This window comes from Salvelinus fontinalis, chromosome 29 (genome assembly GCF_029448725.1).
Source record: "Salvelinus fontinalis isolate EN_2023a chromosome 29, ASM2944872v1, whole genome shotgun sequence".
NCBI lineage: Eukaryota > Metazoa > Chordata > Actinopteri > Salmoniformes > Salmonidae > Salvelinus > Salvelinus fontinalis.
In genome coordinates, this window is record NC_074693.1 from 25433082 (window position 1) to 25458843 (window position 25762).

General features: G+C 42.7%; 2 protein-coding genes across 15 annotated transcripts in view; both read right to left on the minus strand.

Moving 5' to 3' along the window:
• Nucleotides 1-2115, minus strand: part of LOC129827689 (phospholipid-transporting ATPase IG-like) — a 76846-nt gene extending 74731 nt beyond the window's left edge. For 3 of the 7 annotated variants that reach the window (XM_055888761.1, XM_055888760.1, XM_055888756.1), the window contains exon 1: nucleotides 1574-2114. In XM_055888761.1, coding sequence (XP_055744736.1) covers nucleotides 1574-1600 — 27 coding nt within the window. In that variant the 5' untranslated portion in view covers nucleotides 1601-2114. Of the gene's footprint in view, nucleotides 1-1573 lie in introns of all 7 variants that reach the window. The other 4 variants (XM_055888755.1, XM_055888754.1, XM_055888758.1 and 1 more) reach the window with 2 other exon arrangements.
• A 4314-nt stretch (nucleotides 2116-6429) lies between these two features.
• The window catches only part of LOC129827693 (bromodomain-containing protein 4-like), a 128737-nt gene continuing 109404 nt past the window's right edge, over nucleotides 6430-25762 (minus strand). For 7 of the 8 annotated variants that reach the window (XR_008755208.1, XR_008755207.1, XR_008755204.1 and 4 more), the window contains one exon: nucleotides 6430-6861. Coding sequence is in view for 3 of the 8 variants with exons in the window: in XM_055888767.1 (XP_055744742.1) it covers nucleotides 6499-6861 (363 nt within the window). In the remaining 5 variants the exon portion in view is untranslated. Of the gene's footprint in view, nucleotides 6862-11649; nucleotides 12226-25762 lie in introns of those variants that run through there. The other variant, XM_055888768.1, reaches the window with a different exon arrangement.

Consider the following 25762-nt stretch of genomic DNA (forward strand, 5'->3'; position numbering starts at 1 on the left):
ACTACATGGACAGTATGCAGAAAGAAACATTAGCATTGTCCGCTCCAGTTACCCAGGAGGAGGTTAAGAGGACTGACTACTAAAGGAACAAGAAAGGTAGCTACAGTACTAGGGAACAGAGACTGGGCGATGGAATGCCTTGATGTGTCCGTGCTCTTCCCTTTGAGGCAAGGAAGGGGTTTCCAAATTGAATACTATCACATTTCCGCCAGGCTTCACCTCTTCACAGGTCTAGCTGCTATATTCAATGGCTTGAGAGAACATGAAAGGCAGCTCTGGGATTCTGCATTCCTGTCAGAGCATTACAACCTCTGGAGCTTCCGCCTGACGTAAAGCACAGCACCACTCGTTCTGTTCCCACAGCCATCTTTAACGAATTTGTGAAGACACCCGGTGCTTTTGCGCATCATAGAGGCAAGTCAAGTGAAGATCCCGATTCCTCTTCAGATTGAGTCTCCCTCCGTATCTCCCTCCCCCCTGTAATGTACCACGACGCTTCCCACTCCCCCTCCGAGCGAATGGGAGGGTGGTGTGAATTTACAAGGCAGAAAGCCAGAGCTCGAGATTACAGCACAATGCGCATCAATGAAAGTGTGGCTGGCTGCTAAACACAAAATGTTATTTACAGCTCACACAAAAAATAAATTACAGGAGCAAACAGCTCAGGAGGCAGAATTATACGCTGACCTGGCAACACTTAAAGAGAAGCTGGAAAAGGGTCAGGCTGCATAATTATTATATTGCTTTTCCTCCTCCACCACCAGTATCTAAGCTGCTCACATTGACTCTGGGGATAAAACCTAATAGTGACAACAGGTTATTGGAGGACTATAAAAAGGAAGTAGAAATGCCTTCATTAACAGGGGCTTGTGACTGTGCACGTGAATAAGGGCTTGATCCATGCTTCCTTCTTTGATGATGACCATCAACCACCAATGATTTAAGGACTATAAAACTGGTATTGAGCCGGATTAAACGTATGGTGTGAATTTGCTGACAACACTGAAATTCAACTCAGACAGATACTGAGTAACTTTAAGTTCAACAGAAACCAATGATGATTTTACGAGGCTTCTTTAAATACAGGACCATATGAAACAGGGTAACAGTAATTTCATCACTGAAAATTATAATTTAACATCACATTCAAGTGGAAAGGTAATGACAACCTGCTCTGAGATCAGTTGTTTTTACATGACTATCTGAGGAGACCGAGTTAATAGAAAGTTGATAGCTTGTAACGTTGTCCCCTAGGGATGAATTACTGTCTACTCTGTCAAAAATATCCATGTAAAAGAGTAAACTTCGTTGTAATATTGTAGCCAATAAACTACCGTTAACCTTTGGTAAAACTAGCCAGCATGCTTTCATGAGTAGCAAGAAGCATCACTCTACTGACAGAGTATATTATCCTGATAATTGCTTGACAGAATAGCAAGAGGCGGGTGGCTAGCTATATTCTCGATTAGCTATATTCGGCTAACATTAGCTCGCTATAGCTACATTCCAAACATGCCGCATAAACTTGAGTGCCGGGTGGCTGGCTAGCCATGTGTACTGCTGTCATACATACCAAACGGTTCAGTCTTCTCCGTAGCATATTTCAGTATTTTCTTCGGTCTTCTTTGGTAACTGGGGACTAATAGTTTCAACCAGCTTACAGGCTCTGTTTGAGCTTTTCTGATATGTAACTTCGCATGTATATTAGTTAATAACTAGCTCGTTATCCAGCTATGTTCTACCCTAGTAGTCCTTCTGGCTACATGGAATGCCGCAGCGATTCTAAATTGTTTCCATTTTGTTTGAATTCGAGCTCTTCTAACCATTCGCATTATACCTTTTAAATATGAATCGCGTTACTGTGTTAGTCGTGCTTCCCCGTGCAAAACGTTGAAATGATCCGCGACATCCTGTAGTACTATGCGCTGTTGCTGTCTTTCCCAAATGAATCGTCGCATACAAATCAACTCACCGCGCGGTGTGGCCGACATACAAAAAGTAAGTTCAATGTTGATTCATACACACGTCGGACTCGCTTACTACCGCCCCCTTGTCATCTTTTAGCCAAACCCTGTCAAACATTTTTTTTTACAACCCCCACAACCATCCCATGTTTTAAGGCCGGGTTCAAGTGCTAGTCTGAAATAGGAAACTTGGAAATGTCCGACTTCCAAACTGGTTGCGGTTATACACGTGCCGCGTTCAACGAATAAGCAAGTCGGAATGTCAGAGTTTCCTAGTTCCTACTAGTATATGAACGCAGCTATAAGCCCTGCCCATTGAAGGTGAGACGGTGAGTGGATGTGCTTGGATTTGTAGTCATAAGTCTATTGGTGAACAACTTTAGCTATTTCATTTTCATAAAGTATTATCTATCCTGTATTAGTGTCAACAGTAAAGATGAGCAAAATATAATATCCAATAATCAGTTCAGTAGTCCCAGCACCAAGCAAAAAGTTGAGTTAAAGACGTTATATACAGAATATGAGCTATGGTGCTTACCCTGAAAAGTATTGTAGACTGTGTATAAAAAATAAGTATTTTTTTTAGTATCTGTACTTTACTTTACTGTTTATATTTTAGACAACTTATACTTTTACTTCACTACATTCCTAAAGAAAATAACGTACTTTTAACTCGTACATTTCCCCTGACACCCAAAAGTACTCATTATATTTTGAATGCTAAGCAGCAAAGGGAAATGGTCCAATTCACTCACTTATCAAAAGATCATCCCTGGTCATCTCCACTGCCTCTGATCTGGCGGACTCACTAAACACAAATGCTTTATTTGTAATTCATGTCTGAGTGTTGGAGTGTGCCCCTGGCTATCCATAAATAAATAAGAAATGGTGACTTCTGGTTTGCTTGAATGAATAAGAAATTATTTATACTTGTACTTTTTTTATTTTAGCAATTACATTTACTTTTGATACTTAAGTATATTTAAAACCAGATACTTTTAGACTTTTACTCAAGTAGTATTTTACTAGGTGACTAACTTTTACTTGGGTCATTTTCTATTAAGGTATCTTTACTTTTACTCAAATATGACAATTGAGTACTTTTTCCTCCGCTGGCCATTTGGGTAGACTGCTATACCTAATGTACTTGTGGGCTGCTGTTGATGAGCAGATCATGATGGTGAGCAGTGGTGTAAAGTACTTAAGTAAAAATACTTAGAAGTACTACTTAAGCAGTTTTTTGGAGTATCTGTACTATACTATAGACAACTTTTACTTTCACTTCACTATATTCCTAAAGAAACTACTGTATATTTTACTCCATACATTTACCTTGACAACCAAAAGTACTCATTACAGTTTGAATGCTTAGCAGGACAGGAAAATTGTCATATTTTGCCTCTGGCCTGGCAGACTCACTAAACACAAATGCATCTTTTATAAATAATGTCTGAGTGTTGGAGTTTGCCCCTGGCTATACATACATTTTAAAAACAAGAACATTGTGCCTTCTGCTTTGCTTAATATCAGGAATTTTCTATGATTTATAGTTTTACTTTTCATACTTAATTACATTTTAGCAATTACATTTACTTGATACTTAAGTATATTTTAAACCAAATACTTTTAGACTTTTACTCAAGTAGTATTTTACTGGCTGACTCACTTTTACTTGAGTAACTTTCTATTACGGTATCTATACTTTTAAGTATGAACATTGGGTACTTTTTCCACCACTGATGTTGAGATCCGTATGCTTTACTCTATCTCCTCCATGTGGCTTTATAGTGAACTGCAAACAGTTTTTCTCAAAAACAGAAAAAGCTTATTTGCTATCTACCAGTATCAACATAGTACATCTACAATGGAAGAGAAATGTATTTATATTTAATCTCAAGTGATCATAATGAAACATAAGGATAATAAAGTAGGTAGCTTCCATAAATGTGATGTTTATTTTCTATTTAAACACATAGGCCTAAGTGTAGGATCCATTGATCAGTAGTCTTCCCTCATCTCATCTTCCTCTCAGGCCTAGAGGTTCACTCTGAAAGGGAGCTATCCTGGCATCTCACAGAGCTGGAATCCCTGGTCCTCTTCCTGGACACCTTTGGCCCTTTAGGGGTGGGCACCAGGTCAGGTAGTGTGGGTCCTCCAGGTATTTCATTTACATACCTCAAGTAGTCCTCATACTGCTGTGGGTCCACTCTGTTAAAATAGCTTGCCACCACAGTGACAGTTGCATTGTTTCCCCCCATCTCTTTCAAACAGCATCCAACTTCTCCTTCCTGTTCTTCTTTCTGTCTCTCAGCTGGTGTCCATTTCTGCCAACGTTCCATATACTTAGGGTGCGTTCGTAAATTCAATCTGGAGTGCCAAAGTGTGCTCAAAGTGCCTTCTGGGTGTTCATAAATTGAGAGCTTGTCAGATTGTCCGTTCGTAAATTCGGAGCGTTTCGCTCTCAGAGCGTTCAGAGCGCACACTGGACGCTGTGGCCGAGGAGTAGGGTTGATCAGATTGTTCTGGCCTTACAACTGCAGTCAAGCACACAAGCTAACTGGCTAACGTTGGCTAGCTTGCTAGCTACTTCGAGACACAAATGAGAAAACACCTCACTCTGACCATTTTACTCCCCTTAGCAGAGCTGGTTAGGCTGTTTTCATGTTATCTCGAGAGTTGATGACTGTAACTGTGCTGCTGGCAACAATTTAATTACTTTTTTTGCCAACGTTTACTGACACCAGCCATATTCAACAGGCGTTCGTAAATTCATAAATTATTCTGCGCTCTGGCACACTCAGACGAGAGTGGTCCGAAATCAGAGTATATCACCAGAGTGAATTTACGAACGCACCCTTAGCCAGAGCCTGTAGCTATTCCTCTTCTACTTTCTTCATCTCAGCATTTGTCGTCAGTCCCTTGAGAACACCAACATTCAGTACCCATTCCTGACACTCATCGTTAAGTTCAGCCTTATCCTTAGGCTGTGTACCAGTTAATTTACCAGTGCATGTACCACTTTCTGACAGTCAGTCAGTTCCTGTGCCTTCTTGCGAAGATCAACCACTTGACGTGCCATGTCCTCTTCTTGAGCCTTTGCCCTAGTTTGAGCAACGACCAGTTGTTGAACCCGTAACTTGACCAGTCTCTTAGCTAGTTTCCGTTTTATTATCTTTCCGAGTTTCTTAGCCTCAGTCTGAATCTGTACCTGGGTTTGGGCTTGGGAAGAATAAACAGACCTCTCTCCCCGACCTCTGTCCCTGACCTCTCTCCCCGACAACTCTCCCAGACAACTCTTCCCGACCTCTCTCCCCGACCTCTCTCGCCGACAACTCTCCCCGACCTCTCTCCCTGACCTCTCTCCCTGTCCTCTCTCCCTGACCTCTTGGACTGACATGAGATTGAAACAAAATAGTAATATTATTGTTAGCTTGAGTGTATTTACATAATTGGTACTCTTCTGTAATATCTCAATTTACAAATCCCTTTTTAATTCCTCCTCATCATTTTGTACACCAACAAAAGCAAGACTTGCTTGATCGACCTGGTGAGTAGGGTTAGGTAACATTCTCCATTCATGTTACATTTCAAAGTGATCCACAGTTAGTCTAGAAGTTAATCTGAAGTCATTTCTTCCAGGTGTAGAAGATTCTGACAGTGGCTGTCTGTGTTTAGAGTGTTGAGAATTGATTCGAATGCGGATGCCATAATGTTAGTTTTTGACACTACAATCAATGTTGAAGCCTCTGACAGATGCGATTTCCACTGTTACCGTGCCAACAACACCACATGATGAAGTTCACTGAAGTGGCATCAAGGGTTGAAAAGTCAGAATATTTTTTTTTTTTAACGGTAACGTACATTCACCATGGCTGTTATGATCTCGTGAGTATGTTCTGTCATCTAACCTAGGAGGTGATTATCACAGAACAGCCTGCTATGGCTGCTCATGTAGATACTTGATTAAATGACAGACAACTTCTGTTCTTCTGAGGCACACATGTCAATTTGTGGATATTTCCACATTATATACATAAATCATACATTGTCACACCCATAGAACTAGAATTCTAATTCTGGTCCCACCTCCCTAACCGTGGGCTGATCATCATGGTGAGTTATGTGTGCTTGACTTTATCTCCCTGTGTGGAACTGCAATTCATGTACTGTCTGATGTCTGCTTCTCATCGTCTGATCTAGGCCTATAGCGTTAGTGGTAGTTGAGTAAGCATCAAATTCATCCATGTGTTTACAAAGGAAGATTCTTTTAACATTAAGAACGTTCATTAATAAAGTTTCTTGTCAATTAAAGTAACGGTCCAGTGAAAACCTCACTTTTAAAAGTTCATATTCTCTTAGCCAAATAATGTTGTTGACTCATCCGAAACTCGTATTTGTAAAAACACAACAAACTTGTATCTCAAACAGGCATTTCAAAAATAAGGGGGAAAAAGTCAACTGGAAGTGTCAGTTCACGAAAGGCTTTTATTTTATTTTTACATGGGGGTGAGATATTCTTTGAAAAGACAGGGTTTCAGATGTTTTCAAAAGATGGGCAGGGACTCTGCTGTCCTTGCTTCATGGGGAAGCTGGTTCCACCATTGGGGTGCCAGGGCAGAGAAGACCTTTGACTGGGCTGAGCAGAGCAGGAGCTGCTCTCCCTTAGTGGTGTGAGGGCCAAGAGACCAGAAGACGCAGAACAGAGTACACGGTTTGGGTTGTAGGGTTTGAGCGTAGCCTGACGGTAGAGAGGGGAATTTCCTCTTGCTGCTCCGTAGGCAAATACCATGGTCTTGTAGTGGATGCGAGCTTCGACTGGAAACCAGTGGAGTGTGCGGAGGAGCAGTGTGACATGGGAGAACTTGGGACGGTTGAACACCAGGCAGGATGCAGCATTCTGGATAAGTTGCAGGGGTTTGATGGCACAAGCGGGGAGCCCAGCCAAAATCCAACATTTCACACATACATTTTATTAATTTAACAGACACTCTTATCCAAAGCAATTTACAGTAGTGCAGTGTTTCCCAAACTGGTCCCCAGGACCCCGAAGAGTGCACGTTTTGATTTTTGCCCTAACACTACAGAGCTGATTCAAATGATCAACGCTTGATGATTAGTTGGTTATTTGAATCAGCTGTGTAGTGCTAGGACAAAAAAAACTAAACGTGCACCCCTTTGAGACTTGAGGACCGAGTTTGGGAAAAGCTGCAGTAGTGAGTTCATTTTCGTGCTGCAACTTTAAATCAATTGCAATTTTAAAACTTTAAATCATTGAATAATATTTCTGTATAACAAAAATAATAGGCATATGGATGAATTTATTCAACTTCTAGGCTATTCAACTTACCTCTTTGCCAAATATTCCATTATGTGTCAACACATTTATTCAACAATGTATATTTTCGTGAGATACATTTATTCAATAGTGGCCAAATTATTCCAAAGGGTTCAATTTCATATTTCATAGATCAAACACTACACCATTAGGTCAATCTAATAGAATCACAACCGCAACGGTTTTAGAGCACACATATCAACAAGTTTCACGTATGTGTCAACATCATTTTGGGGCCTAAAATATAAAATGGAGTTTCGGTCATTCCAAATATCTCCACACGACGGCAGTGCAGTAAAGCCAATGGAACGGCTACTCGCTGGCGGCAGGCACAGCTATATATCCGTGGCCTCACATTATTGTCTCCATGGAACTGAATAAGTAGCCTAACTAATAATGTATTCTGCTATCAAACTAGAAGAGCTTGAGAAAAAGTAGCAAATAATGTTTTGTCTCTTCACACTGTGTTCCATATGGTGTAGGGCTGTAACCTAGATTATGTGTGTTATCAGGTTGCACAACAGTTGATTGTTGTGTGTAGTGTATCTGGTTGCACAACAGTTGATTGTTGTGTGTAGTGTATCAGGTTGAACAGCAGTTGATTGTTGTGTGTAGTGTATCAGGTTGAACAGCAGTTGATTGTTGTGTGTAGTGTATCAGGTTGAACAGCAGTTGATTGTTGTGTGTAGTGTATCAGGTTGCACAACAGTTGATTGTTGTGTGTGAGGTGTATCAGGTTGCACAACAGTTGATTGTTGTGTGTGAGGTGTATCAGGTTGCACAACAGTTGATTGTTGTGTGTAGTGTATCAGGTTGCACAACAGTTGATTGTTGTGTGTAGTGTATCAGGTTGAACATCAGTTGATTGTTGTGTGTAGTGTATCAGGGTGCACAACAGTTGATTGTTGTGTGTAGTGTATCAGGTTGCACATTTAAACAACCCAGAAGCCTAAAACAACCCAGAAGCCTACCCGGCTATTGTTTTTCTGTTACTTAAACATTACTTTTGAATATTTTACTTTCATAATGCTCTAACAATAAAGAGAGGGTGCTAATTTATGTTGCACATTTTTTTCCAACACACACTATATATACAAAAGTATGTCCTTCAAATTAGTGGAATTGGCTATTTCAGCCACACCAGTTGCTAACAGATGTATAAAATTGAGCACACAGCCATGCAATCTCCATAGACAAACATTGGCAGTAGAAACTGAAGAGCTCAGTGACTTTTAACGTGGCACCGTGATAGGATGCCACTTTTACAAGTCAGTTCGTCAAAGTTCTGCCCTGCTAGAGCTGCCCCGGTCAACTGTAAGTGCCGTTATTGTGAAGTGAAAACGTCTAGGAGCAACAACGGCTCAGCCGCGAAGTGGTAGGCCACACAAGCTCACAGAACTGGTATAGCGTAAAAATCATCTGTCTGCGGTTGCAACACTCACTACCGAGGTCCAAACTGCCTCTGGAAGCAACGTCAGCTCAATAACTGTTCGTCGGGAGCTTCATGAAATGGGTTTCCATGGCCGAGCAGCCACACACAAGCCCAAGATCACCATGCGCAATGCCAAGCGTCGGCTAGAGTGGTGTAAAGCTCGCCGTCATTGGACTCTGGAGCAATGGAGTGATGAATCACGCTTCACCATCTACTTCCGAATGCATAGTGCCAGCTGTAAAGTTTGATGGAGGAGGAATAATGGTCTGGGGCTGTTTTTCATGGTTCTGGCTAGGCCCCTTAGTTCGAGTGGAGGGAAATCTTAACGCTACAGCATACAATGACATTCTAGATGATTCTGTGCTTCCAACTTTGTAGTAACAGTTTGGGGAAGGCACTTTCCTGTTTCAGCATAACAATGCCACCGTGAACAAATCAAGGTCCATACAGAAATTGTTTGTTGAGATCGGTGTGGAGCAACTTGACTGGCCTGCACAGAGCCCTGGCTTCAACTCCATCAAACACCTTTGGGATGAATTGGAACACCGACTGCGAGCCAGGCCTAATCTCCCAACATCAGTGCCCGACCTCACTAATACTCTTGTGGCTGAATGGAAGCAAGTCCCTGCTGCAATGTTCCAGCATCTAGTGGAAAGCCTCCCCAGAAGAGGGGAGGTTGTTATAGCAGCAAAGGAGGAACCAACTCGATATTAATGCCCATGATTTTGGAATGAGATGTTCAACGAGCAGGTGTCCACATACTTTTGGTAATGTAGTGTATGTGTACATATGAAATATTAGTGTGACTAGGCTTAGTCTTTGGGATGTAGTAGTGCTTGTAGACTTTTTTTAATAGCATTTAATCTTTTACTGAAATAGGCTAAATCAGGGTCACACAGAGTGTTTCTTGGTAGTCCTAAACAAATCTACTTTGAAACAACAGTATACACCTCACACACAAGGTTATGGGCTTTAAAAAAAGAAGACACCTGTACCATGTCAGATATAGAGTTGAAATGTATGACATTTTGAGTTTGCATCCCAATATTACACTTTATATACATCACAGAAGACTGAAATATAACGAAACGGTTTGACATAGAAACACCAGATATTTTGCAGTTTAAAAAAAATGTTTGTTTATTAATGATGAAATGAAAAATATTAATAACATTCCACCCATGAGGCCATTAAGTCATTTGAATGCAGGAAAGGGCTACAGCAATGTCTGTTCCTCTGCTACCATTTTAACATGACCTGTAGGCTACTTGGGATACATGGCATGGATCCAAAGAACGCTTTTGTAATGTTGATAAATGTAGTATGGGGATACGCTCGCTGTAATGACATGAGTTATAAAAGAGGAATGTGATATTTAAAGCACTGCCCTACTCCTCATATGCAATCCCTGAAGGGAACCCACTTGGCCATAACTGATTGAATCAATGTTTTTTCCACGTAGAAAAATGACATACAGTACCAGTCAAAAGTTAGGACACACCTACTCATTCAAGGGTTTTTCTTTATTTTTTACTATTTTCCACATTGTAGAATAATAGTGAAGACATCATAACTATGAAATAACAACATGTAGTAACCAAAAAAGTGTTAAACAAATCAAAATATATTTTATATTTGAGATTCTTCAAATAGCCACCCTTTGCCTTGCTGACAGCTTTGCACACGCTTGACATTCTCTCAACCAACTTCATGAGGTAGTCACCTGGAATGCATTTCAATTAACAGGTTGTTAATTGTTAAAAGTTAATGTGTGGAATTTCTTTCCTTCTTAATGTATTTGAGCCAATCAGTCGTGTTGTGACAAGGTAGGGGTGGTATACAGAAGATAGCCCTATTTGGTAAAATACCAAGTCCATATTATGGCAAAAACAGCTCAAATAAGCAAAGAAAAACAAAATCTGGAAAATTTCAAGAACTTTGACAGTTTCTTGAAGTGCAGTCGCAAAAATCATCAAGCGTTATGATGAAACTGGCTCTCATGAGGACCGCCACAGGAAAGGAAGACCCAGAGTTACCTCTTCTGCATGGATAACTTCATTAGAGTTACCAGCCTCAGAAATTGCAGCCCAAATAAATGCTTTACAGAGTTCAAGTAACAGACACATCTCAACATAAACTGTTCAGAGGATACTGTGTGAATCAGGCCTTCATGGTAGAATTGCTGCAAAAAAAACACTACTAAAAGACACCAATAATAAGAAGAGACTTGCTTGGGCCAAGAAACACGAGCAATGGACATTAGACCGGTGGAAATCTGTCCTTTGGACTGATGAGTTCAAATGTAAGATTTTTGGTACCAACTGCTGTCTTGGAGATGCAGAGTAGGTGAATGGATGATTTCCGCATGTGTGGTTCCCACCGTGAAGCATGGAGGAGGAGGTGTGATGGTGCTTTACTGGTGACACTGTCAGTGATTAATTTAGAATTCAAGGCACACTTAACCAGCATGGCTACCACGGCATTCTGCAGCGATATGCCATCCCATGTGATTTGGGCTTAGTGGGACTATCATTTGTTTTTCAACAGGACACTGACCCAAACACACCTCCAGGCTGTGTAAGGGCTATTTGACCAAGAAGGAGCATGATGGAGTGCTGCATCAGATGACCTTGCCTCCACAATCACCCAACCTCAACCCAATTAAGGTGGTTTGGGATGAGTTGGACCGCAGAGTGAAGGAAAAGCAGCCAACAAGTGCTCAGAATATATAACTCATTCAAGACTGTTGGAAAAGCATTACTCATAAATCTGGTTGAGAGAATGCCAAGAGTGTGTAAAGCTGTCATCAAGGCAAAGGGTGGCTACTTTGAAGAATCTAAAACATTAAATACATTTAGATTTGTTTAACACTTTTTTGGTTACTACATGATTCCATATGTGTTATTTCATAGTTTTGATGTTTTCACTATTGTTCTACAATGTAGAAAATAGTAAAAAATAAAGAAAAACCCTTGAATGAGTAGGTGTGTCCAAATTTTGACTGGCACTGTATTTGTGATGACGTTGTATCAACGTAGAAAACTGATCGGACTTGCAAAAAGTAGGAATTTTGTATTTTTTTCACCTACTTTTGAACTAAATCCAATGACATGGGAAATTTCAAGTTGAATTGATGTTAGCTGACAAAATGACAACTCAACCAAAATCAAAACTAGATGTTGAAAAAATGTCTGTGCCCAGTGGGAAGTACAGTGGTGACTATAGCGCCGCCCTTCCCTCCACAGTTTAGAAGGCATTCCTCCACTGCCTCTTCCCCTGTGTGTATCAGTCTTGTGAATCCAAACTGACAGTCCCCATGGAGGAGCCTTGGCTTGGTGGAGTTGGGAAACTTCCCCAGCCATCTGTCCTAGAGAAGCCCCCCTCCCTCCACGCATCCCTCATTCCCACACTGGGCCTTTGTCAGCAGCTCCTGTCCCTGGACTAGGCGTGGTGTACGCGGAGGCTGGGGCGACCATGGGTGCTTTCACAGGCACCTGCAGATGGGACAAAGGGCCAAGGGTGCTGAGCCTGAAGACAGATTGATGCTTTGTGCGTTGAGGCAAGAGAGAGTGTGTGTGTGTGTGTGTGTGTGTGTGTGTGTGTGTGTGTGTGTGTGTGTGTGTGTGTGTGTGTGTGTGTGTGTGTGTGTGTGTGTGTGTGTGTGTGTGTGTGTGTGTGTGTGTGTGTGTGTGTGTGTGTGTGTGTGTGTGTGTGTGTGTGTGTGTGTGTGTGAAGGGTATTGGGAGGTAGTGTACTTAGCTAGCTGAGAAGTTTTGGGGGAGAGGGTTAGGGGTGGCGGGGGGGGGGGGGGGGGGGTGTTGGTGGTCTGTCACTCCAGTCTGTGTGAGTCCAAGCTTTAGAGGACCCTGCGAGATTGACAGCTTTTGTGGGCTGCGTCTCCACACAATGGTGGTGCTTTAATGGGCGGTAAAGCTAGAGTAGAGCTTTGGGGAAGGATTGAGGGGTGGTGGTGGTTGGTCGTGGTGGTGGTTGTGAGGGGGAGGGATTAATGGATGGGGGGGGATTACTGCTTTGCTTAGAGGGTACCAATTCATAGGCAGTCCAGGCCTCGTTATTCACTGAATGCATCCAGTGCAGGAATGCAGCAGCATCAATTAGAATGTGTTAGCAGCAGATAGCAAGGCGTAGAAGAAAACCCTTTCTCTCCCTTTTGGTTCCAGGACAACACAGTCCCACTATAGGAGGTGTCAAAGCCACAAAGCCTTTTTTGTGGCTCTCTCTCCATTACATTACCAGTGCAATATGTAAGGAGGAGACTCTTTTGATTGAAAGTAAGTGGAAAAAACACTAAATCCTATTTTTATTCAGCAGGGATAATGGTGTTATAGTCTATAAAGGTCTTTAACTTCTTATCTGTGGCTTGAAATCTCCCCCTGGCGTTCTCTGCTCTCGCAGTGTCTTACTCTCATTCGGAGCATTATATTTATTCAGCGGTGAAGGGTCAAAGACAGACTGTTCAACAGGGCTGCTTGTAGCCTTAACTGCTGCATCACTTCTAATTGTGTAACAGTGGGTCAACGGTTTGTTGTGTTGTCCCCCTTTCAGAAAGGGAGAACGGATATGAATTAAAACAGTATCTTGTAAGCCATTGTTTGTTGTGGGTACAGGCTGCCACTTCAGACACTGAGGGGCTGGTAGATAATGAGTTGTTCTAGAACTTTCCAGGGTAAAGGATATAAAAGAAGGGAAGGAGTGGGAAACACTTTGACCATGATCAGATGTCAGGTTGACACACCACTTCGTTTTGTTTTACAAACAAAGATAATGGGGCCATATTTGAACTAATTAGCCTGCATTTCATTGAATGCTTTGTCAAGGTTTAACAACACTAAAGGTCCGCAAAATTAAAATAGAAGATTTGTTTATATTCATCTTTGAAATAGTTATTAATGTCCTGTTCAAACGATGTATTGAGAAATTACTTTTAAAAGCATGAAGTCTTAGTATCTGTAAAGCTAGAGGCATAGAGAAAGAGTGTGACTCCAACATACAGTGACTAACCCAGGCTTGAGTGGTTGTTATATGGTAAGAATGTTCAGCATCCATTTCATCACCCATTTCCTTGCTCTTACCACCAAATGGCACAGCTGCCACGTGAGAATTTGAGATTTCTGTTCTCCTAAGATTTAATGTGCGCTAACTGGCAGGAACCTCTCATTGAAAGGTGTACGCTTCGCTATGAGCAATTAAGCTGCATTTGGAGCTGAGTGAGGCAAAGCATCTTAAGAATAGGAAAGTAGAGGTAAACTGAACAGTGCAGAAAATTGGGACAAACAGAGCAACATGCAGAAATGCATCTCGGCTCTAGTTGTGTAATTGTAGAATAGTTGTCTAAATGCATCTCCCAATTAAACTTGCTTCTTCTGCCAGGCAAAGAATTGGCAGGGAACTATGACGAAAAGTATTGCCACGTTTTAAATGCTGCCTCCTTCAGAGTTAAGGGGTGACGGGTGGGGGTGGGATCATTTGCACCAAAATGGAAAATCTGCTTTAAATATGGACAGATGTCTTCATACAGTACATGTGATGCGGGGGGTTACGGCGGGAGTGAGACCAAGGCGGAAGGATGGAGCTCTCCTCCGGGAGATGGTGCTTCCTGAGTGGTGAGAGGGCACAGGAAGGAGAGGGTGAAAGAGGAGAGGAGGAAAGAAGAGAAGAGAAGGGGAAGTTTACACTCTCGGTGGGGGGAGACATTTCCCTGAACACCAGTTGATGGGTCTCTCTGTCCCACAAAGGGTGGAGTGGTGCTGTCTACAGAGCTGCAGAACAGCCCTGTCTCTGTCTGGATTAGACCCTGCCTGGGTGCAGCACACAAAGGAGAGCTCAAGTAAACGGTTCATGAATGCTGATTAATTGATGCCATTTTTCTGCAGTGTGCCATGGAGATTTAGAGGGACGGAGACTGGGGAGGGTGTGTGGGAGGGGGAGAGTGTTTGCTGTTCAGGGTGCTAGATTGTTGTTGTCTTGGATGCTCACTGTCTAAGTAGGACTACCCAAATGTTCTGAGTTTCAGAAGTCATTTTCCTGCAAAGTACTGTAAGTACTACATCTTTGAAATAAAAAAACAACAACCTCAACTTCAAATATCCCACTGCCCATCTCTAAACCCTCTGTGCTAAACATAATGAACAGTTATCAGTGCCACATTTAACCAGCACTGTCTTCCAGTCCAAGCTCAGGTGGAACAAGCTGAGATGGAGGTTCCCACGAGGGGGTTGAGGGGTACAGGTGTCCTAGGAGAGTGAGGGTGGCCCGGGGGACGGAGGGGCGAACCACTGGCCCATAGCCCGCTTCAATGGAGGGATCCCAGGGGCCAACTCAAAAGGCCGGGTTCCACTTGATGGAGAAAGAAAAGGGCTGTTTCAACCACTGCCCAGCAGGAAAGATCTGGTTGTGGAAGACCTCTTTCAGGATTCTCTGTTTGTCTGAAGGCTGTCACAGCAGATGAGTACTCAGCAAACAGCGTGAACAAGGATTTGAACCAGAAAACCAACAGGGCCTTGACAATATTGTGATTGGGACTTGTCTCTTTAGTGGGGGCTGAAAGGCGAATTGAGAGCAGGGACAAGTGCGCATTCAGAGCTGGACGTGGAAGCTTTCGGGTTGTTTTTGATGGATTCTGGCAGATAAATCGCAGTCTGTATGTGTTGGACAAAGTTAAATCATGTTAATCTCCTCTTTCGCTCATTTAAGGTAGAATGGGTGTGAACCAGTTCCACTTCCTGTCCTCTTCTTCATTGAGGTCTCACAAAGTCATTGGGTAATCTTATGTCCACTTTGTTCTGTCTTGAAAGATTTGGGTGTCCTTGTCAAGTCGCCATGTTGGCACTGACCACTATCCCTCTGAAAATGTATTGAAATAAACATCACTCACTAGATGATTCAATAAATCATTTAAATTGATTTAAATGTATATTTTGTCTTGTACAGTTCAAAATCATTTCAGTTTCTGGCTTTTCCATTTTCTAGATAAGACTGACTATTGTGTGTACTCAAATCTTGTTCCTGTCCCTGTCCTCCTGGCAGGCGGATACTGCAGGGTAACACTCAGAGCTGCCGCTGTGTGGAGCTCAGAGGTAACCTATGACCTTAGAGTTTAACCATGGTACCATGTGATACCTTTCATCTTGTCCCAATACTGACAATGTCAGGGTCTGTCTGGGGTTAGGATTCACGTTTCCTAATTGCTTTAGGCACCACACGCGAGCATATAAACTCACACACAGACATACTCACACAAATACGCTCATGTGTATACACAGACACTCACACAGTCACGTGCTTCCATATACACCTGTCACCTGGAAGGCCTACAGAGGGATTAGTGGGGAAGCCTCTGCTTATTACACTGAAGGAGAGGAATGGGCCTAGATGAACCTCCATCTCACACAGGGGGTCTGTCTAACATGCAGCTCAAATGAGACATCATATTTTCTGGTCAAATTGTGTTTTATAAAGTGAACCTCATTTGATGCTGTTGCATTGCTTTTAGTTTACCTCAATATAATCACAGATTTTGTATTTTTTCTAAATAAAATGTTCACACTAAGAGTGAAAATGACATTTCCCGCTCTGCCTTACTGTTAAAAACGAACAGAAAGAGCAGGCTGGATCGGTGAGAGTAGATTACACATAAAAACAAACCGATTTTATGCTGCTATTTTGTTTCCTTTTTGACTTTGTATATATTAATCAACCTATTTATCCAATTGATGGTGGGGGTAGAGAGGCTAAGAAAGAGCAATGTTGTCTGTTTGATGAGTAGCTCTAACTTTGAAGGTTTGTGAAGAGAGAAGGCTTGTGATGGAATGGGCCTGGGAAGGACTGTGACTTCTCCATTGAGAATGAAGGGGCACGCTGAATTAGCTTGATTTGCCTGTGAATGGGAGCTTTCCATTGTTCCTGTCAGGGAGCTGTCAGATCCAATAGAGAAAGTGAAAACCTCCTTTTATCAACCTTTTCCAAGTGAAACTGAACAGGCAATCAATAACTGAATTCAGGCCCTGGGGAAAGTCAAACGGAATGATATGGAGGTGTTATAAAGGGAGTATTTGTCAAATTGCTAAGGGGGGAAAAATAAAATATCTGATGTCATTTGGGCACAGTTTGGTAGTGAGAATAACAGCAAATTGAAAATAACGCATCAATCATCCCATCAAATTTAATGATTATGTCTGGGATGGAATAACCAAATACTACTGAAAAGAAATACAATTATGGCTATTTTTTTCATTTAACTAGGCAAGTCAGTTAAGAACAAATTCTTATTTTACAATGACAACCAACCCTGGCCAAACCCTCTCCTAACCCGGACAACGCTGGGCCAATTGTGCGCCGCCTGGTTGTGATACAGTCCGGGATTGAACCAGGGTCTGTATTGATGCCTCTAGCACTGAGATGCAGCGCCTTAGAGCGCCGCGCCACTCGGGAGCCTTAACAGGATAAACCGATTTCATAAACATTTCAGGTTATTGTGATGTTATGTTGATGTTATTAGCTATATATATTTTTTTAAGTCACATGATTTATTGCAAGCCTGCAAACATTAATTTGAAAACTGCAGGATACCTGCTTTGAGAATGTAAAATGTACTATACACATTCAACACAATTATTTACTTTTGAAATCAAACTTGATGAGATTCTATTTAATCTGTTCCAACCAAAATGTAGATGTTTTGGGAAATATTCAGAATGAAAAAAGAGCTCACAGCATGTACGGAGACTATTAACAACAGACAGTAACTATTTGTGATTACTTTTTGAAAGACACTCCGTATATCACTGCCTCTGTAATAAGACAGAAGAACTGGGAGTGTCGAACTGTTTTCATTAAAGGAATGACACCATATTATTTTGGGGTTTCATTATATTGACCTTATCGTGCTATTGTCCCGTCCCTGACACCATGATAATGCCTGAATACAGACGGAATTATGCTGAGGATAAAAAGGTCCTATAGTGGCGGGCCAGTTCAATTATCCCTCTAAACACTGACAACATGGAGAGAATAAAGCACAAGCCACAGTCCAAGCTGCTCCCAAGACCTCTCTTCTTTGTTATAACAACCATTGTTACAGAACTGAGCAACATTGTTACAGAACTGAGCAACATGAATGCAGAGGAGAATTTGAGGTGCTTACTTTTTCAGTTAGGTACACACACTTGCTTGCAGACCCTTTGTCATTGTGTTTGATTTGTGTTCAAAGATTTTTGTATAATATATATATTTTTTAATGTTAATTTAAAAGACAAAATCATGGTGTACTTCAGCAAATATTATGTCAAAACATCTAAACAAAAACGCAACACTGACTGTGAAACAAACAACTTATTGTGAGAAATAGAACAGATATAGCAGGACAAATATACTGAAATGATCTGTGAGTTGTGTTTATCAAGAACACGTTTCCTACAGAACTGTGAGCTGAGAAAATAGAGAGAAACATTCAGTGTATATTACCATCCGCTGGGTTCAAAAGCTGTTCATATAGACTTCTTAAATACATTCATCAACTCATTTCCCCATATTGCTGCTTCCAATTTTTACGCTGGATGGAGAAAATTAATCGGATCATTTAGCCCCATCAATCAATTTAGTAATTGAGGTCTTAATTGATGGCAGTGATCTACAGTTAATTGAGCACCTCTATTTTAGCCTGTCATTGTTAACGGTACTCAGATACACTACCCAGCAACTGGCCCAAGTCTTTGGGTGAGTTTGGACAAAAGATACGAGTTTTGTTTCCTGTTCCCCTTTCTCTGAAATAAACGACCAAAACAAACATCTATATTGTTAAACAGCCAAAACAAACATCTATATTGTTAAACGACCAAAACAAACATCTATATTGTTAAACAGACAAAACAAACGTTTATATTGTTAAACAGCCAAAACAAATGTTTATATTGTTAAACAGCCAAAACAAACATTTATATTGTTAAACAGCCAAAACAAACATTCATATTGTTAAACAACAAATACATGTAGCCACATTTCAAAATCTAACTCCAAAAGATTTTTCCTCAATAATAGCATTTTCAGAAACTCAATCTAAATTTGGGTGTTTGAAATTGTTGATGCAATTTTACACTGTGAAACGACTCTTTTCCTTCCAATGACGAGGGCATGTGAGTTTTTCATCCAAGTAATAGTCAGCCATCCATCTTCTGTGCACTGTGACGCGATAAAACTCTGTGACAAAGAAAGTCTTAGGTCTAATGAGTGTCTCCGTCACCTCAGACTGGGAGCCTGGAGGACAGCCCTGCACCACAGAGCAACTATTCCCATGTATTCCACTTCACTGTCTTCCTTTCTCTCCACCTCAAAACCCTTATACCTTTGCACTCTCCCCCAAACCCCCCCTTTCTCAGAGTAACCAGTCCAGTTAAACACTTTAGGTCCTGGGCTAAGAGAGTGGTCGGGAGACCATAAAGGGGGTTAAGTCGCCAAGCTCTCCCAGGATCGAGTCACTATCGCTGGGGCTAAGTAGGGCTGTGACTAGGGCTGTGACTGGGGCTGAGACTGTGGTGCTGGAGGGCAGCACCCTTAATTGGGTTAGAGAATACTTTAATTACGGCAGGTTCCCACATTCCTGCTCCGGAGCGAGGACGCCTCCAAACACAATACGAGCCTGAGCCTGGGTGAAAAAACCCAGCGAACTCCAGGCCCGGAGTGCAGCTGCGAGGCAATTATCATCAAGCACTCCCACATCTGTGTACAAACAATCCCACAGCTGCTGGCATTGATACTGTAGATGCAGAGCAGGAGAGTGAAAGCTCAGGTCACCCTCCAGGGCCCCAGTATCGCCTGTGAGATGGGTGCCATGCCTCTATTCATCGCAGTGAGGTATCTGTGACACCTCAGAGCATTGAACGTGTTTACAATTTCAAATGAACTGTCACACACTGGCAACAGAGTGTGCTCATTGTTGACATAGAGTGTTGTATAAATGTTTATTTCATTATGCAAAAAGCCCAGGAGACTTTATAGGACGGCTAAGTGCCGAGGGTATACAGCCCTTGTCAGCCTTAGCAACAGTGTAAACTCCCACCTGCCCCAAGTCTGCTATTTGCTGTTGTAACGGACACTTCCTTAAGAGGTGATAGGCCTTGGAGAAAGAAATTTCACATTAACAACAGTAGCATCAAGTAGAGGAGAGGTCCTATAACCGGAGAGGCCTGAAGTTTTGTTCCCCCAAGATTATAGTATATTGTATTCACACTTTATACATTTTTAGGGGTAGATTGTCAAATAATTTTCCTTTCATAAAAATGTCTTTGTTATCTGAAGTAGGGGTGGTAGTCAAGTGGCTGTTAGTACAGTAGTAGTCTTAGTAGATGTGGGGTCGTATTATATATGGGTTGGGTACTAACAGAGTGTTTATTGATTATTTGATTGGCAGCATACTATGAGAATGGGGGAGTGTGAAGCTGTGAGAATATCTGAATATGTTTAGGTAGTGTGACAAAGTGTGAATTTGGTAAATGTGCTGTAGCATTGTAGAAATGTGTTTGGGTGTGAAAGATTTGAGGAATGGGGTGTATGTGTGATAGGGGAATGTGAGTGTCAGTGAGTGGGCCCGTTTGTGAGAAGAACTCATCACTACCATGACAGAGAGGGGCTAGTGTGGGAGAGGGTAGATGAGTGGGGCTTTACACAGAAGGGTAGAGGGGGTGTAGTATGGGGTAGATGGGCTGCCCTGCCTGTCAGAGCTGAAGGCTGCTGGAAGACTCAGCGGGAGTCCCGCTTGGCCCCCAGGATGCCCTGTTGCTACGGCAAGGCCCCGGGAATGCGACCAGCACACAATGGGTTCTTAGGGATCAGAGGGCACTCCGATTTGATAACCACATTAAAGTCCCAGCAACATCTGTTGGGGTGCAGGAGAAAGGGCCATCACCAGGATCTAACCCCCCGGAACAACAATCATTAACCCCAAACCTTGAGAGAGAAGGGGGACAACGGTCCTCTATTTGTCAGCCGCCCTGCTCCGGGGGATAATATTTTACCACCAAACAGCGTGAGAAGAGGAGCTGGCAGGGGCTCCATGCAAACGAGAGAGGGATGATGGAGAGAGGAGAGGATGATGGAGGGAGGAGAGGTTTACCATAGTTTACTCACGTCATTAGCGGAATGGCATCATCATTTATGGGACCCACACATAAACACCCCACACCTCCACATAGACCTCCATCTTGAAAAACGCTAATTAAGTTGTCTCTATTCAACTGCTAGCAAGCATTAATTCAAGTCAAGTTCTATAAGAAATAAAAAATACTCAGTTCATATTTTATATAACTATGGACACAAGGCGGTAAATGAAACTCTGGAACCCTGACACACTACATGGCCAAAAGTATGTGGACATCCCAAATTAGTGGATTCGGCTATTTCAGCCACATCCGTTGCTGACAGGTGTATAAAATCAAGTGCACAGCCATAAAATCTCCATAGACAAACATTGGCAGTAGAATGGCCCGTATTGAAGAGCTCAGTGACTTTAAATGTGGCACCGTCATAGGATGCCACCTTTCCAACAAGTCAGTTCGTCAGATTTCTGCCGTGCTAGAGCTATCCCGGTCAACTGTAAGTGCTGTTATTGTGAAGTGAAAACATCTAGGAGCAACAACGGCTCAGTCTCTGATGTAATTGGTAGACCACACAAGCTCACAGAATGGGCCCGCCAAGTGCTGAAGCGCTTAGCGCGTAAAATCATCTGTCCTCGATTGCAACACTCACTACTGAGATCCAAATTGCCTCTGGAAGCAACGTCAGCACAAGTCCTGTTTGTCGGGAGCTTCATTAAATTGATTTCCATGGCTGAGCAGCCGCACACAAGCATAAGATCACCATGCACAATAACAAGCATCATCTGGAGTGGTGTAAAGCTCACTGCAATTGGACTCTGGAGCAGTGGAAATGCGTTTTCTGGAGTGATGACTCATGCTTCACCATCTGGTAGACCAACAGACGAATCTGGGGTTGGTGGATGCCAGGAGAAGGCTACCTGTCCAAATGCATAGTGCCAACTGTAAAGTTTGGTGGAGGAGGAATAATTGTCGTGGCTGTTTGTCATGGTTCGGGCTAAGCCCCTTAGTTCCAGTGAAGGGACATCTTAACACCACAGCATACAATGACATGTTCCAGCATCTAGTGGAAAATCTTCCCAAAAGGGTGGAGGCTGTTATAGCAACAAAGGGGGGACCAACTCCATATTAATGCCCATCAGTGGAGGCTGCTGAGGGCAGAACAGCAAATAATAATGGCTGGAACAGAGCGAATGGAATAGCATCAAACACATGGAAAGCATGTTGATGTATTTGATACCATTCCACTTATTCCGCTCCAGCCATTACCACGAGCCCGTCCTCCCCAATTAAGGTGCCACCAACCTCCTGTGATGCCCATGATTTTGGAATGAGATGTTCGACGAGCAGGTGTCCACATACTTTTGGTCATGTGCTATATTTCCTGTTGGTAATAAGATTTGACAAGGTCTGGATAAAGGCAAGAGGGCCGAGATGGTGAAAGAACAGGTGTCCTGTCACAAAGGGGCTTCTCAGGCTCTAGGATCCTCCTGTCTGATTCGTGGGTCAGCAACAAGCCTCATCATCCGCCTCCACAGGTTTCAAACGAAGGCCATCTCTCTAGGATGAATAATTAGGAAACAAAGGCTCATGGGGGAGGAGAGGAGAGGCAAACCAAGGCTAACAGGCCAGATGCAGAGGAGGTGAGCTTTTAGCCCTGTGGTCCATCCACCCACCCACCCACCCACCCACCCACCCACCCACCCACACACACACACACACACACACACACACACACACACACACACACACACACACACACACACACACACACACACACACACACACACACACACACAGCATCCACCTCCTCAATGTATTCCCTGGAGATGAAGGGCCTGCAGGAGGTGCCCCAATGCACAGGCTCCTCAAGTGCCTCCACACAAGTAATCCCATTCACTGCAGCTCATTACATGGGCAATTAAGTGCTGGGTTGGGGAGGTAGGGTGGTAGAGGTGCGGTAGTGGTGGGGCGGTACATTAGTGCAGTGTGGGGGGCGGGGGTACATTACGGAGGCCGGGTGTGGGGGTATGGGGGGTCGCCTGTCGGTCTAAGGACCCCCCATCCACACACACATGCCTCCCTCCTCCTCGCCATCCCTGCTCTTTCTTCACCTGGGCCGGCTTCATGTGGACACCTGCCTCTCCTAATGAAGATCCATTGCTTCATTTCCATTTCTGGAGTCATATCAGAGACAGTGAAGCAACAAAACAAGCCTGTTTCCTCCCCGCCCAAGCCTGGAGGGCCGGATTGAATGACATGGCTAAGTGCTCTGGCGGAGCAGGGGCAGCTGCGGAGCCTGAAAATGGGATTTGGTCCGGGGGGCTGATCTGAAGTGGGGGGCCTGGAGGATGGAGAGGGATGGATAGGGCCCTGTGTTTGGATTGGCTACAATGGCAGCCGTGTGCTACCTCAGCAGCTCCTTAACAGTAATGAGGCTTTCTGCAGAGCAGGATGAGGAGAGGAGGAGAGGAGAGGAGTGGGGGTGCCACTACACACCTACCTCACACACTGCTCTCACCTCCTTAGCAGACAAGAGCCAAGCTACTCTGACACACACAATAACATGCACACTCGCGTACAAGCTCACACAACACCTCTACAAATCCATTTAGAAAATAAATAAATTATAAAACACATTACTTGAGTGTGGGTGTACAAAAATATGGGGTTTTAGACAATCTCGATATGGTAGCAGCTGTAATCTGAGTTTAAAACATATTTCTCAGGACTATGTACTATAATGAATGGTGTAGTTAGTAGAGGAAGTAGTACAAGGATATTAAATATAGTCAAGTTTAGTCCTACCCGGGCAGGATGGCTGCTTGTGGGAACCTGAGCTTTCAACCCTGTCAACAAGCTCTGAACAAACAAACAGCAGGCCATCATTACTGTTTGAGACCACATAAAGCGAGGGGGGGGGGGGGGGGGGGGGAGATCGAGACCAGAATGGGGACAAGGGGTCTGAGACCGAGTCAAGACCGAGACCAGAAAAATGTGAGTCCAATTGAAGACCATGATTGTAATTTTGTAAAATCACCCCCATAATTAGAGTTTGAAATGTCCAGTATTTCTGTGTTTATATTTCAGAACAACATATAGATTCTTCAGAATAGTGAAAAATCCATGCTGGGGTAAAATAGAGCCACTCTACAAATTACTACTAACCCAAACACAATGGGCAACAATGGGCCTTCTACGCCTTCAGAGAAGGGCTAAGGATTTACAAAATAACGATTATAATAATAATGATATAACTTTTTTCAACATTCTTCGGATTTCATCTCTTCAGTTTTTGTTGGAAAGGAAATGGTTAACACTGAAGAGAATTTTTTGTTTTTCTTTGCTGGTCTTTGGGGAGATAAATCTAGGTTGCTAGTTCAGCCATTGGCTGGGTGTCAAGGCTGTGGGTAACTGGTGAAAGGAGACAGGCGCAGGAGAGCTGAGATGTGTGGACAAGGTAATTAATACAATAGAACACAAGTATAAAACACTATACTCTGGTGCGGGAAAAATCCCGGTACCACGAAATAAACGGGCATAATAACAAAACCCGGCAACAATATACCAGCCGTCAGATACAGCCTTCACAATAAAACAAACACGCACACAAACATGGGGGAAACCAGAGGGTTAAATAATGAACATGTAATGAGGGAATTGAAACCAGGTGTGTAGAAAACAAAGAAAAAACAAATGGAAACAAATGGAAAATGAAAAATGAATTGGTGATGGCTGGAAGGCCGGGGACGTCGACCGCCGAACGCCGCTCGAACAAGGAGAGGGACCGACTCCGGCGGAAGTCGTGACACTAGGCCATCAGAAGCTAGATAAAGGCATCTGCCATTCAACTGTATTAATAAGGAAACATTTTGGAGTGACAGTGGAATCAACCAATCACATTATGATTTAACGAGTGGGACCGTTTTTACAGAAACGTATGTTGAAGGCCAACAACTCAATAGCGAGCAATAGTTTTCCAATGGTCTAGCTAGTTAGCTTTTGTTGTTGGCTAGTTTGGAGCGGCTGCAGCAGGTGTTATCAAAGAGGATGTTGTTGCTAATTTGTTAGCTTCTCCCTTTTCAAGAATAACTTTCAACAAGGAGTTGAGTTTCAAATGATCGTCATCTGGTGAGTGGAGCCGAGTTTTTTATTGCAGCGCGCTTCCTGTTGTTAGCCATCTCTTTGAAAATAACTTATGTGTGTGAAACATTGTTGCATTTAAAGGGGAACTGACAGCATTTTAGCAACATGAAATCTTATTAAAACCTGTACATATACACCCCCAGGAGGAATATGACACTTGTTTAAAGATATCTGACAAACAACCACTTAGATATGGTAATTTTCACGTTTTTATAAATTCTTAGCATGTTTGGGAATTACGTATAGTAATGCATTTGTGAAAATTCTATAGCAATATAGAGTTGGAAAGTGGCCGTGTGTTTGGACAATGAACAATTGAAGTAAATAAAACAGAATAAAACATCTGTCTTGTCCAGGACCGGAGTCTACGCAGACCAGAGCTACAGTAGACCTTTATACAAACGAGCCATTTGCGACATGGGCCTGTCATCATTTACTTTGAACTAGACTGGGTGTTTACAGGCAGTTGCAACAGTGCAACTTTAGATCATTAGAACGATCATTTGTTGGCCATCAAAACTGATAAACAATGGGGAATTGTAGCCTCTTCGTCCTTCTGCAGCTTGCCTGCCAATGCATGCTTGTCCCAACCGAGCACACAAGCTAACTGGCTAAAGTTGGCTAGCTTGCTAGCTAGCTACTTCCAGACACAAATGAGAGAACACCTCACTCTGACCATTTTCCTCGCCATAGCAGAGCTGGTCAGGATGTTATCTAGAGCATTCTTGACTAACTATAACTTATTTTGCTTACGTTTACTGACACCGGTCATATTCAG